This window comes from Osmerus mordax, chromosome 16 (genome assembly GCF_038355195.1).
Source record: "Osmerus mordax isolate fOsmMor3 chromosome 16, fOsmMor3.pri, whole genome shotgun sequence".
NCBI lineage: Eukaryota > Metazoa > Chordata > Actinopteri > Osmeriformes > Osmeridae > Osmerus > Osmerus mordax.
The window spans coordinates 10,114,443-10,133,344 of record NC_090065.1 but is presented as its reverse complement, the minus strand read 5'-3'; the positions used below and the strand labels follow the sequence as shown (position 1 = coordinate 10,133,344).

Here is an 18,902-nt window from a genome sequence, read left to right as displayed (position 1 = left end):
CAGAGAGACAAGCAGACAGACACCCAGACAGACAGACACTCAGACAGAGAGACAATCAGACAGACACCCAGACAGACAGACAAGCAGACAGACACCCAAACAGACAGACAAGCAGACAGACACCCAGACAGAGAGACAAGCAGACAGACAGACAGACAACCAGACAGACACCCAGACAGACAGACACTCAGACAGAGAGACAAGCAGACAGACAGACAAGCAGACAGACACCCAAACAGACAGACAAGCAGACAGACACCCAAACAGACAGACAAGCAGACAGACACCCAGACAGAGAGACAAGCAGACAGACACCCAGACAGACAGACAAGCAGACAGACACCCAGACCGACAGACAATCAGACAGACACCCAGACAGACAGACAGACAGAACAAGGGCCACAACGAGTCATGACGGTATGTGAACAGGTAGCGGGCAAAGAGAGAGAGGAGGATCACCATGGTAACAATGAAACGATCGAGCGAAAGGGGGGGCTGAGAGGGAGGGAGAGGGAGAGCGACAGGAAGCATGCCATCCCCATGGTAACCGAAAAGGAGGAATCCTGAGAGAAACAGACGAGAGAGTAAAAACACAAAAGGCACATTAAAAAAGTGGGAAGCCTCTCATAATCATTCCCCCTTCCACTCCTCCATTTTCCTTCCCTCCCTTGCTCTCTTCCTCCCTCATCGCCCTCTATCTCTCATCCACCAAAGCACTTGCCCTGTTTCTAAAGCCACCTGACTGTGAGGGAGTATGGGTAAGCAATGTACTGTATCTCCCACTAATGGCATTCTGCTGGCTACATTCCTCTGGTGTCCAGTGAGACTTCACCAGTAATGCATGGTCTCTACTGAGAACGGTGACAATGACAACATAAACAAACAAAACAGCTCAGCTTGAGTGTTTTCGGTTGATCATTACACACTTTTTAGGTAAAAAACAAGCTAGAGGATGTGGAATTGACCATTGCAGAACAAGCCCAACAAAACACAGAGACAGTGCTTGGCACCAAGAGATGAACTCAAACGATAAGCCTCTCGACCTGAGCAAATGTGTTGCACCAAAGGCAGAGAGATTGTCAGAAATCGAGCCCAAAAATGGCAGGAAACCCGCAAGACCCACAAGACTGGAGGCGGCGTGCCTCAATGAGATCATTGTCATTGAAAGATGTGGAAATAGTCCCTAAGAACCACAGCTAGACGAGGAGGCAGCTGGGCTCGCTGACGGCCACGGCGACACCGTGCTGCCATCAGGAAGGAGCTGGCACAGACTGAGCATCATCTGTTGCGAAAATGTTGCAAGACTATTGCTCAAAACAAGGGAATTGGATGAGGAAAAAAAAGCTAGATGGCGGATCTTAAGACTCTAACATAAAACCTTAAGAACAAGAAACAAAATGCTATATTAATCCATTTAAAAAAAATATGGGGATTTTTCAGCACATTGAAAATAAAAAAAAGTGTCAAACAAAACCTTAGTTTTTCAAAAGCTCATGAAGTACATTTTGTGGTAAAATTAGAAATGAGACTGGAGAGTACAATACAGTACAGTAGAGTAAAATGTTTTTAATCCCTGGAGGAGAACGAAAAAAACGATTGTCTATCATTCTTGAGGCTTTAATGAAACCATGTTGTGTTTTACCAAAACGATGCACCACAGGCTGCTTGCCTGTGGAAATACAGGAAACGATCCATGAAGTGATCCATGTAAGGGTTAAGTAGGGGTTTATTTAATTGGTATTTCATTGATTTTCAAGGATTAACAATGATCCATTTGGTTTTGCAGGAAAGCACAATTTATCATTCCTCCCTCACAGCTCTGTCCTGTAGATTGTATTTCCTGGCTGAACTGGGGTTAGAAGGAGAAGCCTTATTCCATTTTGAATAGAGACACTAATTACAAAGTCCTAAGTAATTGCGTGGGGAATAGTCAGAAAATATCTTTCCAAAAACCTTTGTTTGAAACCTCTTTTTAATCATCCCCATTTAGTACAAAAAAAACAAGTCAGAAATGGGTTACATTCACATGTTTCTGAAGGGGTAGATTGTAGGACTGTTTAACATTCAGTTGCAAATGGTAGATATTGCTCTGTCATGCAGACACACATCTGCTTATTAAACATTGTATATTCAGTAGTCAAAGGGAAGCCATGGCAACTGGTATACAGTACTCTTGTGTGCCTATAGTGAGTGAGTGTGTAGATTTATTGGACCATTGTGATTGGGGGTATGGAAGAGGAGGGGAGGGGAGGGGGGGGGGGCAGACCATGGTGGCTTTACTTGCATGGTCAAATGCTATGAACTCTTGGGGTCGATCAATACCCCCTCGCTCCTTCTCCCCCACTCTCTCTCTCTCTCTGTGTGATGGGGTCAGCTGTGGTCAGCCTGTCTAACTCTCTGATGCATCATTTCCAACCGGGCTGATACTCCATTTCATTTATATATCCTTTTTATTTGGCCAATCCATCTTTTCGCTTTCTCACAGAGTTCACTTGCTCCCCCTCTATTCCACCCCCCCCCCCCCCCCTCAACTCTCTCTTTTCTTTCCTCCCTCTCCCTCTATCTCTATCCGGCACAGAGGCTTTGGCTATTTTGCTTTTTACATATTTTTATGTTTTTTTATATTTTTCTGTAAGTTTCTGTTAGTGCCTTTTCTCCCTCTTTTCCGTTGCTATGGTAACCCTCTCTACGGTGCACCCCCACTTTCCCCTCTCCCTCTCTTCAGCCTCTGGTTAGATGGTTGCTATAGAAACAGACTTATTTAAAAGAAGAGCTAAGAAATTATCTTTCTCTCTCTCCCAAGCTTCCAATCTCTCTCTATTACAAGTATACATGCCCTTTTCATTTCCCTTTGGCACTCACTACACATTTACCCACACAAATACACACTGCTGTATGCATATGAATGCGCATACTTTCTGACAGGGACACACACACACACATGCTCACACACACACACTCAGTCTGTGGAGCATTTCCCCTACAGCAGTGAGTGGAGTCATCCTACTCTCACACCAAACAATTCAAATCATAATCTCCTTTGCCAGAACAATGACAAGCCCAATCTATGGGTGACATAATCTCCTCCTCCCGACGCCACAATATCATAACTTCATTTACGGGGATGACAGTGACGTCACTCCCCCTACCGTCCCAATCCCTCTGCCCCCCCCTGCCCCCACCCCCCTCTCTCAAGCAGCCAAGGAGCCTCTTATCTCCTGCTCGTCTGCACCCAGGGGCCTATCTACTGTCACAAAACACAGATAACGTCACCCGGCCTCCTATCAACATCCCCGCCGCCGAGCCTTATCAAGCACATACTCTGATAATCATCAGGCTAACATGAAATATTATGTGAGAGAGAGGGAAGGGGGGGGGAGCAGGAAAGCAGAGAGACATGCAGCCAGAGAGGGAGAGATGGACAGACGTGCTGATGGGAAGACAAATGTACAGACAGAGAGACAGGCAGGAAGGCAGACAGACAGACACAGACAGGCAGGCAGACAGACAGGCAGAGAGACAGGCAGTCGAGAGTCAGGCAGACAGACAGATTGACGGAAAGACAAGACGGACCGACACGTGGACACACAAGTATGTCATCAATCTAAAAACACAATATTATATTAAACAACAATTTTGTCATTCAGAAAACCAAAAACCTTTGTTACACATTACAGTTCCCACAACACAGAACACCCACACAGAGAGTATGTCACTACTACAGTCTGTATACAGTAGTAGCCTATGTGAAACCACACATGTACATGTACAGTAATGGATGGATGGATAGTGGACACTGTAACACTGTCTTGTGTTGTACCTTCTGGAGTCTGCACACAAACACACACACACACACACACACACACACACACACACACACACACACACACACACACACACACACACACACACACACACGAGGGCCTTCAGTACAGAATTAAGTGGGTGATCTTCTGCAACACAGCAAGCCATTCTGCCAGCAGTTAAAGCCTGGATCAAAGACGACTGCTGGCCCAGCATGTTTCAATCTGCCCTGGATTCTATTGTGTGACACACAGCAGTGTAATTGGTGGACTCTGGTTACGGCCATGGCATGCATCCACAAAGCTCACAACCTGAAACACATAGGAAACACACACACTCTCTCACATGCTCTCTCTCCCTCTCTCTCTCTTTCTCTGTCTCTCTCTTTCTCTCTCTCACACACACACACACACACACACACACACACGTACACACACACACACACAGGTCCAAAGAACCTCTTCACCATGGACCATTTCTATTGTTAATTCTGCAGACAGTTGTGAAAAAGATTACGTGAGCCAAAACTGTAAGAATCACTGACTGGTTCCTACCTCTCAGTCTCATGATGAGAGATGAGAAAGAATGAGAGAGAGAGAGATATTTAGCTTATTGTTTCTTTCCGTTCACATTTCTCCTCACGAAAAAATACTTTCATGCGGTTTGTGTTTGATGTCTGAACGCCTTTGAAAGAATTCCCTTAATGGGAGAGGGGAGATTGGCCAGTCAGATTATAGCTGTCTCTAAAGAGGAAATAATCAAGCATTTATAACCTTGTATCAAATAAACAATAGCACAAATCCATGAGCCTTGGCCTGAGGAACAGCGAAGCTACTGTTCAGTTTGGTCTTCCTTACCTGAATGCAGAGTTTTAGCTTGGATTTTATGCCAAGCCTGCTGAGCACACTGTCTGAACACAAACAAACTATTGTTGCCCTGCAGACGTGTAGATGGAGTCTTAGTCTTAGTTTAGTTTCCTGTATCCATCTCTCCATCTTGTGTCCCCCCCCTCCCCCCCCTCCCCCCCCCCCCCCCCCGGCATCCGACCCCAAACCTCCCTCCATCTATTCATCCACACTGCTGTCTGCCTCCTCTCCTCTTCTCATCTCCACTTCTCTCACCTTCTCTCTTATTCAGAATGACAGAATGGGATGATTGATGCGTGTCAGGCCTAATGCTGACTGACATAAACTGTCAGGAAATGCAAAGTCCTCAGATTTCACTGGCCGTCGCACGCAAACATACTCTAACATGCGTGGAAATGCATCCCGGTTCCTCTGGAACAAGAGTACAATGTTTGGGGTGTTGTGAAAAATCTAGAAGTTGATCATTGTACAGGCTGTATTTACAAGGGGTTGTGTGTCTTCCGTTAAGCGTCTGGAAGATGACAGCATTGTCAGGAGCATGGTGGAGACTGGAACAATAACTATACAATACTGTTGCTCCAAGTTTCTCTATTCTACCGTTTCAATCGTATAGTTCACATCCTACTTTATTTTCTTCCTAAATGTTAAAACTTAATTGTATCTGTAGGCTATAAGGCATTTTACTGAATAGGGTTGGGGCCAATGTATTTTCAGTTCTTTATTCCTAGATTTCTGAATTGATGACATTCTTGTTAACCTGTACCCCGACCATGAATTAACAATTCACCACTTCAAGTCTCAACAAAGTTTACAACTGATGTTTTCACAGTTATCATTGTCCTATTCATCCCCTTATCTCTGTACCTTCCATGACCTCTGACACTCGCCTGGCTTTTCCTCTCTCCATCTCCGTCCAAATGCTACCTCTCCCCCTGTCTCTTTCAATCTCTGTTTGTGACAGGGAAGGTAGAGGAGGACCTATTTCCTTCACACACACACACACACACACACACACACACACATTTAGTCATTTAGTCATTTAGCAAACGCTCTTATCACACACAGATATACAGATGTGTTTATTTATTTTAAATTGTTGGTTCATTATCTGCGGCCTATCTATACATTTTACGTATTTTACTTAATCCTACAGCTTCCTGATTCTAGAGGTATCATATGATCAAGGAACCGAGCGTGGACACAGGTACAGATGCAGGTGTGCTGCGCGCGCAGGACTGAGATCTCCTCAGCAACCGATGATGAAGACGTAGCGGCCCGTGAGGGAACCAACCGCACAAAGCAAAGACGCCGGGGGAACGAATGCCCGTAATCAAACAGGTCCCCCTCCCGCATTCGGTACCGAACCTTACGCACACACTATTAATCAAAACTGTCTTTTAGAGCAATGCCGCCCTATGTAGCCTCTGTACCGCCTGTGATGCATTGGGTTTTTCAGTGGACAATAAATTAATCAATATCGGTGGCCCGTCGTTACGATGAATTTGCATTGTGTGAACTTGCCACATTTAGACACCATATTCATGTTAACTATTCCTTTTAATTTCTTGCGTCTTGCTATCAGCTTGCAGGGCACGCTGAGGTCGGGAAGCGAATATACCTGCATGCTGAAAAGGTGAATTAACCAGCCTATGTACTGGAACCGACCTCTCTTACACACACACAAACGCGCGCGCACACACACACGCACACACACACACACCAGCAGACAGAAATGCTTCAATGAACGCGAGTTGTCGGGTGAATCTGGTGACTCACAATCAGTCCGTCTGGAGTTTCCCAGGTGCTAGCTATAGAGAGTCCATCCCTCTCCTCGTTAATCTTTTTTCATTGGCACATAATGCGCAGTGAGTAATGTATTTAAGTAGCAACCACTACAAGTGAACGGTATAGCCTGTACAGGATATATAATATATTCTAGCCTGTAAAGGTACCTAATTGAACCAATAACTAGCCTATAACCACTTTCCAATAAAGCCGCAGTCACCATATAGCCTAATTGTGGAAATAAAAAATATATACACTTGGTTAGTTGTTCTACCTGACACTTTCGGCAAAACAGGGATTCCTAGGTAAGCCTACATATTGCGGCCAATAAAAAAAAGATGATTGGCTGTATGAAAAAAACGAACTCGAAGAGGAATTTTATTGTTCTGGTCCAAAACACATGGAGACAGCGACTTACAAACTTTCACTTTTTAACAGGTCAGAATGCCTAATCAGCGTGTTATTTGTGTGGATTGGTTCTCTCACCTTTGTTGAAACTGATCGCCAAAGTTATTATCCACAGCCTCAGCATGATTCAGCCGAGTGCATTCAAATTCCTCCCCTCGGCACGGTCCGTTAGAGTTCTACCCTGTACCGACACCATCAATTCACTCCGATAGATAGTCAACTCGCCAATAACGGGGATTTGTAATCCTTTTAGGTCGTCACAAGAAGCGAACTGCCTTCTCTCCTCACCCCCTTTCTCCTTATTTTGTGCTTCAAATGTAACCCCACTTTTTATTTATCTTCCTCTCTTCAAGCTCCGTCTCACTGGGTGCACAGCGCCGCTCCGTATTCTTATTCAAGAGCGAATTCCACTCTGTTTCCTGCTCCCTTTTTCTTCATGTAATCAGCTCTGAATGTGTACCCCCTATTCCAAATCTCGGTTTTGTACTCGGGGAGAGGGGTAGGGCGCTGCAGATAACAAGCGGCTACATGAAGTAGTGCGTATAACGTTCCGTTACATCTCTCCCAGGAGTAGGCCTACCCCTCCTGGCTCCCCTCTCCTTGGTTGGCCCTCAGAGTTAAGATATTTTGTGTGTGTGTGTAACTTTGGTATGATAGTCTCTGCCTTCTCCTCTTTCTCCTGCTCTTTCTGTGTCTCACACACACAAACACGCAAATGGATGTATGTCAACTGAAGCTTCAATAAACGCAACAGATGTGGCATCATTAGCCTATAGTCTAGTCAAAGGGTTAAATATACACTGCAGCAAAGGGGTCCGATTCTTTGAGCTTTTTATGGCGTGTACTTCCATGTCGAATTAAATTATTAAACGTTACATTTTATTACCACAGTTGAAGATGCCTATTAAAAAGACTGGAAAGGGGAGAACAAAAACAAAGAAAAGATGAGGATAATTGGCAGAGGGCCACAGTCATGACTAGTCTTGTGCTTTACTGCCCTCTGTTGGGTCTTTGTCTACAGGCACCTGTAAATTCAAACCCACCCATGACATGTTTGAGAGATGGACAATTATCTTGGATCTTACAAACCATTTATTTATTTATTTATTATTAGGCTTAAACTATGGGACTGTAAAAATGAAAACAATTTTAAGACTTTGGGAAACTGGACCTGTGTTTAATTTACCTTTTTTTGTAGCGGACCATCTAATAGAAACAATATCAGCTATATAGTGCTACGCAGATGTTTTTATAGTGGTCAATGGCTGAGCGGTTAGGGAATCGGGCTATTAATCAGAAGGTTGCCGGTTTGATTCCGGGCCATTTAAAATGATGTTGTGTACTTGGGCAAGGTACTCCACCCTACTTGCCTCGGGGGAATGTCCCTGTACTTACTGTAAGTCGCTCTGGATAAGAGTGTCTGCTAAATGACTAAAATGTAAATGTAAAATGTAAATTAAAAAGTCACTGAAGACAAATACAAATATCAACAAATTGAAGTTAACTCAAATGCATGTTTATTTGAAGTCAACAACTGAATTGGTAGAGTAACAAAAAAGCAAATACTGTATGAACAAAACAGCCAATGGACAAAACACACCATGACATATAGTGCCGTCTCGCTTTGATGACATCATTAGCCATAGTACAAATTTACATACATCATGACAGCACTATTCTCATGTGATATGGATATATATTTAAAAGGAAGACTTGTCATCCAAAAATAACCAGCTAACAAAGACTTGTCATTAAAATAATAACATTTTTGTGAAATTAACACAGATAGTGTCTCCGGCGTCTGATTGGGTGGATCGTTATACACACCTTCCACTCATACACAAACACACACACAGTGTTTTCAAAGTCCCCAGACTCCATGTCCATTTCATGTGTGCATGTGTGCGTACAATAATATAAGTGTGTTTGTAAGTATAACCAGTAAAGGCAACACTATATACATGAAATTATACAAAATTGCCAAATTGTTAAAACAAAAAGAAACCAAACAACTGTCATCCAACTATCAAATAACCATCATCTATATATAAAAAAGAAGAAAAAGACTACAAATGAATTTGAAAGTAATGCCTTTAAGATTATGCACACCTTTAATTAGGTAAAACACTACCAAAATAAAAGAGCAGTGAATTGCCACTGCATGTACAGGGTAGGAAGGAGACAATGACAGAGGTGGTGAGGATAAGACAGCGCAGCCTAATGTGACAGTGCTCTTTCACTGACCCCTGGTGGTTAACAGCCGTAACTGCACATGTATCGACACAAGGTAACCTTACCAGAAACAAGCCCCAGACCCTTTCCCTCCTATTTACTTCACTTCCTCATATCTTAATTCAAAAACACTGGATAGGTCTGAGCAACATGGCACCAATCCAGCAAAGGCCCAGCTGGTTTTCTTACCATGCTGCTTCCTTAATACTGAAGTGGTTAGGGCCGAGGGTGCATGGAGATAGTTTCTGGGCTAGGCCGATGTCTGCAGACTAGGAAGTATAGGAGTTTGTTGATAAACAAACCTCTATCACAGATGGGCTCGTCAGCAACGTAGTTTCCGCTCGCAAGTTATCTAAGTGCCAACCGTCTCTCATGCAGTCTTTTCATGCGATCACAGAATTTATACAGATACACGAGCAAACACAGGTCCGAAAAGTTCAAAACACACGATACCAACATCCTCAGAGTACAGTATGAGGCAATCCACATCTATACTGTCAGCCCCTCTGATAACTTGTTACATTTCAGTTCCATGGAAAGTACGCGATTAGCGAGGGAAAAAAGGATTCCTACTTTGGACCCTGAACAACGGAATATGCAGAAGGTGTGGTATTCTCCATTCTGAGATTCATCCATATGATCCTGTCTGCAGACATCTCTCTCACTCCCACGAGGGCCTGTGTGCTCCCTCCAGTGCATGACCCAGCCTTGATTACTATCTGGGGTCAGTTTTTCCCACCCTTTATCTTAAACCTAACCCCTTGAGTCACCCGAAACGGATCTTACACACAACCTCACCCCTCATTCCTGTACCGACTCTAGCTTAAAGTCGTATCACTAGAACAATCTATTTCCAATCATAACAGCCCTGTGGAATTAGCTCTTGGAACTGGGTGTGGTGGGGTGTGTGTGTGCGGGGGGTGGGGGCACAAAAGCAATCCCTGATTCCAGCATTCCGTAGGTGTACGAAAACTATCACGTCAAGTCTATACATAGTGTGTGTCTCGTCTTCTCTGGTAGGCCTGTACTACTGTCAGCGACGCCCCCTCTCTGCACCTGGGTGCTACATCACCTTACCGGAGCGCGCCGCTTTGTCGAACATCATCAACGCACCTCAGACCGTCTGAGCTAGTTCTACAAGTTTCTTTTTTTGTAAGGGGGGGGGGGGGTCCAGTGTGACGACTGAAAAGAAAAACTATCTAAGAGAGAGAGACAAATTCAAGTGGTACATAGGAGTTAAGGGAGAGAGAGTAGAAAAAAAGAGAGATGCAGCCACCAAAACCACTCTCCTGTGTCAGTTTGGCTGGAGCCCAGCGCCCTCTGAGCCAGTCTGGGGCCTCTTACTCAGACCGCAGGGGGATGATGTCATTAAAGGTGCAGTGACGGTTTTCACCTCTTACAGTGTGGTAACGTCAATACAGCATGAAATTACCGCTGGGTGGCTGGTAAGCGCATTTTTGCAGCAGCAAAAAATTGTGTTTCTAATGGTAACTTGCAAAAAGAAATATTACGCATCCTCATCACTCAAATCATAATCATAATAAGAAACCTCAAAGTCCTTGACTCACAGACACTGTCAACTGTAACACTGATGGTAACACCAAAACCAAACAAAAAGAAAACCGAAATAAAAATAAAGATTTATACAAACATTTGCAGTTAGTGTTTAAATTTTCATTGCAACATTACTTTTTTCCCAGATATTGATATTTTTGACTTGGCATATCCACGCATGTAGTAAAAACAGGCAGGCTTAAGAGTATATACTGCGGTAACAGACTGTGTGGTACAGGGGAGAGAGGATAGAATAGGCTGAAGGTGTGTGTGTGTGAGAGAGAGATGAAAAAGAGTGTGTGTAAGAGAGAGAGAGAGAGAGAGAGAGAGAGATGGTAGAGCGAAATTATACTGTATTTACAGCACACCAAACATTTTCTGTTGAGTAAAAAGAATGCTATATAATTATATATATATTTATATATTTATATTGGTCCTGCAAATCTGACTGCATGAGTTTGTTGTGTGGCGCTGCGCAAGGTCTTGTAGTGCGATGCATCTGGATTGGGGGGGGGGGGGGGGCGTGTCTGGAGTTGGTTGCTTTGACAATACAGTATGAGCAACTGTGTGTGTGTTTGTGGGAGGAGGAACCTTTTACAGTGCAGCTGAGGAAAGAGTGAGGATGAGCAGGAGAAAATGGATATGTACATCAGTCATTTAAGTGGATTTCACGTGTTAATGCGTGAGAGAAAGAGAGAGAGAGAGATGGGCGGCATAATGGCGAGAATGCAGTTGAAAACAAAAGACAAGAGGGGTGCAAGTAAACATGAGAGTACTGTTCTGAGCACAATTTCACATTTGTCTGGCTAATGTGAAAGGAATGTACCGTAATGTATAGAAAATATCCTCTAGCAAGTCTCAATTGAGAAAATAAAGCGTGAGATTGTATTTTCAAAACGTAATTGTAGCCGAAACTTTTAAGGATGGGTTTTATGTGGGGATTCAAGTGTGTATGAGAGTGCATGGGAGTTTGAGTGTTGGTGTGTATGTGTGTGTGTGTTTCAGGAAATATAATATCTCATGTCCATGTATGTCAGTGCAAAAAATTTCACTTCCCAGTTTTTTTTCTCAATGCAGGTCCTAACCAAGTGAAGCTTATTTCTCTGTTTCATTTCCTGCACTTCAGTTCTTCCAACACCGTTTGACCAATGCTTGACCTTCTTCCTCTTCTCCCTTCCTGTCCCCCACCTGACTCCGCCCCTTGACTCCGCCCCTTGACTCCTGGCCCTTGACTGGCTGAGTAAAGAACTGAAGCTTTGTGAAGACAAATGGAGATTCGTTGCTCCTCTCCTTCCCCCCACCCCTACTCCCCCCGGGAAGTCCCGCCCACTAGATGAAGTACTCCTTCTTGTCCTCGGCCCCGGAGTGGCCCCCCTCTGCGTTGATGATGGCCGTGTCGGCATCGGGGGCATCGTCCGAGCCCTTGGCCTCGTGGGTGAGGTACGTCCCTACGGAGAAGAGCAGGAGGAAAAGGTCAACAGGTCAAACGAGAGAACGAGACTTCAGTGAGAATGGAGAGAGTAAGGGGAGAAAGAAAAGCAAAAGCACCGGGACATCGTACACGCTGTGCGAAAGGGTCGACTGCGGCAGAAGCGGGAAACGTGGAACATGGGGTACGGCATATTGTAAAATGTCTGTACTGTACACGGGGGGATTTTTTTTTTTTACGCGTGTGATGTTTGGTTTATGTTGGATGTGACTCTGCGCTAAGAACATTTTGACATGACTCCAAAGCGAGAGGCTTTTACACCAATTGGAAAGTGCTGAACGTGGAACAACCAGCACGGTGAAGTGAGTGCGTGGGCGCTCTTGAGAGCGGTTGGTACGCTGTGGAGAGGAGCTGCGAGGAGAAGTGCCGTGCAGCAGAGAGGAGTATTAATAGAGAGTGTGACAGCATCGGTGGGGGGGTGGGAGGGGGAGGGTCACCTTTGTGCCTGATGAGGTATCTGCCCAGGACGATGAGCAGACACAGCAGGATGAAGACGATGACCGCCACCACGCCCCCGATCACGGCGTGGTCCACGCCCGAGGAGGTCGACATGGCTGTCGGGTCTGAGAGGGGAGGGGAGAGAGCAGCAGGGAGGGGAGAGACCAAACGGATAAAAGTGAGAGGCTGTCTCACTTTGCAGATAAACCACAGACCTGGGAAATACAACAAATGGAGAAATAAGGGATTAGAAGCCAGGCAAAAGAAAAGAAGCTGTTAACACGACGAGCTGCATTCGACTGAATGTCACAAAGAGCTGTTCGCAATTATTTCTTCATCTATGGGGACCATTGACTGTAGTTAAAAGTTATTTTCATGTCAATTACTTTGAGACTCTAGTAATATATTCTGCCAAACAATGTATATTGTAAGGCTTCATTCATTCTCCCAAACTTTATGCCTCTCCCCGTTTATAGTTTACATAAGCTTCTTTCATGTTGCTTGGCTTTTGGTTACACTTGGTAAAACTCGGGAGAATCCAGGAAATCACATTAAAAGTCACCCAAGAACTACTGGACACTAGGGCATTCTGTGATAGCCAAAACAAAGAAGAAAAAAAGGAAGATTAAAAAGGATGTGATAGAGAATCAGAAGAGAGAGACAGAGGCCTGTTCCTTCCTGACAGCAGGTCTTTGAGGGGCTAGAAGACAGCCAATCGGGACAGAGGATGGAAGGTGCACAGTGGAGCCAATGAGGAGATGGCAGAGGAACGAGAAGGACACCTGCACAGCATGTCAGAAGAGAGGAAGGTTAGGGTTGAGAGAGAGACAATGGAAAGTGAGAAGGGAGCAGCACAACCAATCACAGGGAGCACGTTGACCGAGCACAGTCAATCAGAAGAGAGAACAGGCCCCCCCGAAAATGCAGAGCAGAGACCAGACACAATACAGGGATGAATAACCCTGAGAGAGAGGAGATAGGGAAAGAGAAAGAGAGAAATCAAAAAAGAGTTTGAGAAAGAGACAGAATGGGTGGGGGGGTGGGAGGGAGGGGGGAGCAAAAGAGAGTGGGGCAAGTTCATCAGAGAGCCTGTCAGAGCCTCGTGGGACATGGGTTGGTAAGGTGGTGGTGAGGTGGGGTGGTTGCTGAGGAGGCAGCATAGTGAATTAGCACATAAATCCTGCTGTCGGCACCAGGGAAACAAGACAGGAACCAAGAACAGGGCCACCTCGAAGCCAGACCTGCACTCCTCTCACACACACACACACACACACACACACTTCGGTGCGCGCCGGTACTGACTTACTCCACTAAGACAGGGCGTGTTTGCGTGTGTTTCGTGGATGTTCAGGGTGGCAGGGTTGTGTGTGTGTCTGTATGTGTGGGCTCCAGAAAGTGTGTATTCTCTCTCGACAGTTCACCGTTCCCCCATTCGTATTCATTTGTACGTAGTCAGGCCAGACAGACACAACCAACCGACAGCAACAGACAGACAGACAGAACCCCCGAACAGAGACAGAGAGACAGTGGTGAGTGTGTGACCGTGGCAAACAATACCTGCAGCGTTGTCTGAGGCGTCTTCTCAAGAGGATGGACAGATGAATGGATGGATGGAGGAGTGGATGGATGGATGAGTGGATAGTGGATGGCCGAAAGCAGCGTGTGTGACGGAGGGGGGGGGGGTTAGAGAGATCAAGGAGTGTTGACAATGACAGGAGGAGAACAAGAGACACATACATGAGAAATGTGACGACGCGACGTGAATGGCGTTCGCTTCTGCTCGCCATCAGTGTCGCCGGCACGCCAGCTGAATCGCTTGTGTGTTTGTGTTTCGCGTCACGGGAGCTAATGAGCTCTTCCAGGGGCTGAAGCTCTTAGAAGTATGCACTGCATTTCGTGAACAGACTGCAACCGCTTTTACACACAATGAGACTCTGGGGTATGTGTTAAGGCATGCATAAGCTGTAGTTTATCATCCCGTGCCTGTGTGTGTGTGTGTGTGTGAGTGTGTGCGCCTGCTCGTGTTGAGTGTAGAACTAAGGTGGTTTTACCTGTGAAACTGTAAACTCCATTCAGCCGTGTGGGAACTGGGGGAGTGAGGGTGGAGGCGGCGGGGGGAGCGAGAGAGAGGGTGACGTTGTCTGGAGGAGTGGAAGAGGAGGATGAGGAGGGAGACTGAGGGAAGGGCTCAGGGAACGGCGTGACGTCGGGGAACAGGGAGTTGGAGAGGGAGGGAGAGGGCACATTGACCACAGCAGGAGGAGGAGAGGAGGAGGGAGGAGGAGGAGAGGAGGAGGGAGGAGGAGGAGGAGAGGAGGAGGGAGGAGGAGGAGGAGAGGAGGAGGGAGGAGGAGGAGAGGAGGAGGGAGGAGGAGAGGAGGAGGAGGGAGGAGGAGGAGAGGAGGAGGGAGGAGTGGAGGAGAGAGGCGGGATGTCGGTGGGGTACGGGGCGGAGAAGGAGAAGACCGCCGGCGGGGGAGTGGGCGGAGGGGTCGAAGGGTCGACGGCGGGCGTGAGCGAGGGTGACAGAGAGAGAGACGTCGGGGCGAGGGAGGGCAGCGGGGCGTCCGAGGAGGGGGAGGGGAGGAAGAGAGAGGTGGGGGGGAGGTGGCTCGACTCGGACGGAGCTGAGGGGTCGGGAGAGCGGGCCGGCGCACGGCGAGGGGAGGCACAACAGAGGAGGAGGCGTCCACACGACAAAGACAACGCATAGAAAGGAGCGGAGGAGCGAAGCGCGAGCGGTGGATGGCGTGGCGGTGGAGAAAGAGACAGGGAGGGAGAGAGAGAGAGAGAGATCAACAGAAAAGAAACGAAAGAAAAAAATTCAGAAAAAAAGGGAGGACGGCGGACGCTCGAAAGTCGTCGGTAACAGTTAAAGGAGAAAAGCACAACGAGAGAAACAACAGAAAGAAAAACACGCCAAAGAGACCCGACCTCCAGGCCTTCAGGGCAGGACCCCCCCCCCCCACCCCCCGACCCCCCCCTGCCGGTATTCCTACCTTGGACGAGGAGGGTGTATTCCCCCTGGCTCTTGCCGATGCCGTTGTCCGCCTGGCATATGTACACGCCGTTGTCGGACTTGTTGAGCGCCTCGAAGCGCAGGAAGCTGCCGTCGACCTTGGCCAGCGGGGGGAGGTCCCCGCCATCTTTCTTCTCCCACGAGAACGACATGGGTCTGGAAGGAGCGAGGGAGGGAGGGAGGGAGGGAGGGAGGGAGGGAGGGAGGGAGGGAGGGAGGGAGGGAGGGAGGGAGGGAGGGAGGGAGGGAGGGAGGGAGGGAGGGAGGGAGGGAGAAGTGTGTGTGTGTGTTTGGGGGGGGGGACAGTGAGAGTGGTAGGAAGGGGTAGAGAGATCGAGAGACCAATTGTGTGAGAGAAAGGATGAGAGCAGGGATGAAGAACCGGGGACGTAGTCAATTGAGAGTGAGAAGAAAAGAGAGAAAGAGAGTGTGTGGGTCCGATGCGATAAAGTGAGACAGAGGGGGGAAGAGAGGAGGAAGGAGAAAGAGGGAGAAAGAAAAAGAGGAGGGAGCAGAAACAGGCAAAACAGAACAGAGGTGTCAGTATTTCCAGCTACTGCAGCAACAGCATTTCACATCCCATCCTCGTGAAGAGTCTATTGTTTATCTCTGACATCATGAGACCATACGATAAATTATGACATGTAATCAGACTGCTTTGTAGTGCTAAGCAGTATTAAAGCAATTAATACTGAATTACAGCCTACTCTACTTTATCAATCTATTCTAAAACCACATTGCGTAAATTGAATTCAACTGTACAGCCATTGGTTTGAGATAGGAGCAAGTATGTATTTATGTATGTGTGTATGTTTATATGTATGTATGTACGTTCAGTATACAGTCTGTATGTATGTATGTATGTATGTGTGTACAGTATATGTATGTATCTACACTGTAAAAAAAAAACTGTAGATTCTACAGTATGTATGTCTGTGTGTATGTCCATATATCTGTATATCTGTCTGTCTGTAAGTCTGTCTGTACTCATTTTCACATTTTCCTCCCCCACATCTCTCCAGGTTTCCATTTTGACTCGTCTGACTCACAGACGCGCACGCTCGCCACCAAACAGCTAAACAGTACGATGAGGCCGTTTGTACGATCGTGACCGAGTTAAACCAATTCAACTCAGTTCCACCTGCATGGACACAGCAGTCTCTGTATCATGTCTGTCATATCAAATAGTACATAATGGACGTAAACTTGTTAAGAGAGTCGAGAGAGGAGACTAAACTACCGTGAATGTGGATATGTGAGCCTATTACTAGCACTCAGCGCTGATTAAATAGATAAGCGTGTAAGGGAATGCACTGAGATGGAAGGGAATTCAATAATCATCCATTTCCTCTTGTATTTGATTAGAAGGCTCTTTATACGACACTCTTCTGTTTGTCAAGATGCTGTTCTGAGATGAGACACAGGCTGTGTGTGTGTGTGTGTGGTTTGCACGTGTCGTGGTGTTAATTGATATTTTGTCAGTATTCCTTGGGGTAGGATTGTGGGCGGGCAGGTGGGCGGGCGCTGGCGAGACGTGGACGCGTCCTGGAAGCTGATTGGATTTTGACGGACACCTGAAGGCTGATCTCTCTCTCTCATTTTCTCTTCCACACGTCCCCCTCTCTTTATCCCCTCTCTCCTCTCCCGTCAATCTCTCTCTTTGTCTCTCTTCCCTCCTCCCCCGCCTGCTTTCGGCCCCTCTGTCCCTGGCTGTCTCCTCTTGCCCTTCTCCTTCTCCTGGATATTATGATCTTGAGCTACCTCCCAGGGTTTGTGTGTGGTGTGTGTGCATCCTCAACCCCCCCCGGTCTCTTCTCACCTGTCAATCATCCAGCCTGCTGTTTATTTATATTTCCTCTCCTCCACTACCCCTAATCTGTTTGTTTGTGTGTGTTTGTGTGTGTGTGTGTGCGTGTGTACAGTCTGTTTCTACACTTGTGTTGGCCTCCCTCTCTGTGTACGATTGCGTGTGTGTGCTCGTCGACCTGTCTGGGTGCGAGTGTGTGTATGTGTGTGTGTGTATGTGTGTGTGTCAGTGTCAGACTGACACATCGCCACAGAGGGCACCGAGGAAGGATGGAGAGGGGGCGCGCGGGGGGGGGGGGGGGGGGCGGGGAGGAAAAGGTGCAAGGCGAGATAGAGGAGTGAGGACATGATGAAGAGGTGGGGAGACGCCCCACCCCCCTGACAGGCCAGCCCGCCTCTGACCAGACTGACTGAGCGTGAGTGACACGGTGGTGGAGAGATAGTGCGTGATGGAGGGATAGCGGAGAGATGGAAGCGAAAAAGGATGAAAAGCAAAAGCCAGACAGAGCAGAGGCGAGGGGAGTGAAATCGATAGACTGCTTCTCCGAAGGTTCATCTATAATGCAGGGGTGCTACTACAGTGTATGTTTGTGTAGATGTCTGTGTGTGTGGGGGGGGGGGGGGGGCAGACAAGGGAGTGTACAAGTGTGCTCCCATAGTCTTTGTGTGTGTTAAGGGCAACGCGTCATGCGAGTGTGTGTACGACGCGTGTGTCTTACTCGGGGTTTCCGTTGCCCATGCACTGCAGGTGGAATTTCTCCCCCTCTCTGGGAAGGTCACTCTCTGGCTGGATGTTCACGTTAGGGGTAACTGGGAGAAAAAGACATCCGGTCATAATGCATCATACATCCGAATCCCTCACACACACATTGTTCATAAGCACGCACACACACACACACACACACATACGCTCGCTCGCTCTCTCTCTCTCTGTAGGTCTGTCTGTGACGGCTCAGTCATCAATCCACAGATCTTCCAGCAATCATCTAACACGTGTATTCCAGCAGGGGGCAGTATGTACACACGAAAACTCCCATCGGGTTTGAATCTCACGAGACCCAATGACGGTTTGTTGTGAATGAAAGGGAGCGCCTGTGAGTTCCCGGAGGGGGGGGGGGGGGGGGGGGGGGTTGCAGTGGCGGTGTTGGTCCCACCGGGGGGCAGCACTCACACAGCACTCGGAGGGGCTGTTCGGTCCGCTTGTCCCCGGGGGACAGGGACGGGTGGTCCACGGCGCAGGCGATCATCACGTTGTCGTCGTCCCGGCTGGCCGTGAGCGTGAGCTCGCTGATCACTGTGTAGGTCGGCTCGTCCGGGCTGGACTTCGCCTCCTCTTGGCGGCCTGGTGACACACGCACACACGCGAGCGCGTGAGGCAGAGGGAACAGACAGAATGCAATTATGAAGGACGGAGCCCGTACAGGTAAACAGAGAACACACACATGCAAAGAAAATACGGGGCTCGCACACAGGGAAGCCCCCACACAGGACCGCACAGGGA

At 47.3% G+C, this 18,902-nt stretch overlaps 1 protein-coding gene across 2 annotated transcripts in view; it reads right to left on the bottom strand.

Moving 5' to 3' along the window:
• Positions 1-11,978: 11,978 nt before the first annotated feature.
• The window catches only part of cadm3 (cell adhesion molecule 3), a 28,953-nt gene continuing 22,029 nt past the window's right edge, over positions 11,979-18,902 (bottom strand). Inside the window, exons 6-11 of one of the 2 annotated variants that reach the window (XM_067253387.1) lie at positions 18,573-18,743; positions 18,121-18,211; positions 15,576-15,751; positions 14,134-14,154; positions 12,576-12,701; positions 11,979-12,097 (exon numbers count right to left, since the gene is read on the bottom strand). In XM_067253387.1, the coding sequence (XP_067109488.1) occupies positions 11,979-12,097; positions 12,576-12,701; positions 14,134-14,154; positions 15,576-15,751; positions 18,121-18,211; positions 18,573-18,743 (704 nt within the window). The remainder of the gene's footprint in view (positions 12,098-12,575; positions 12,702-14,133; positions 14,155-15,575; positions 15,752-18,120; positions 18,212-18,572; positions 18,744-18,902) is intronic. The other variant, XM_067253388.1, reaches the window with a different exon arrangement.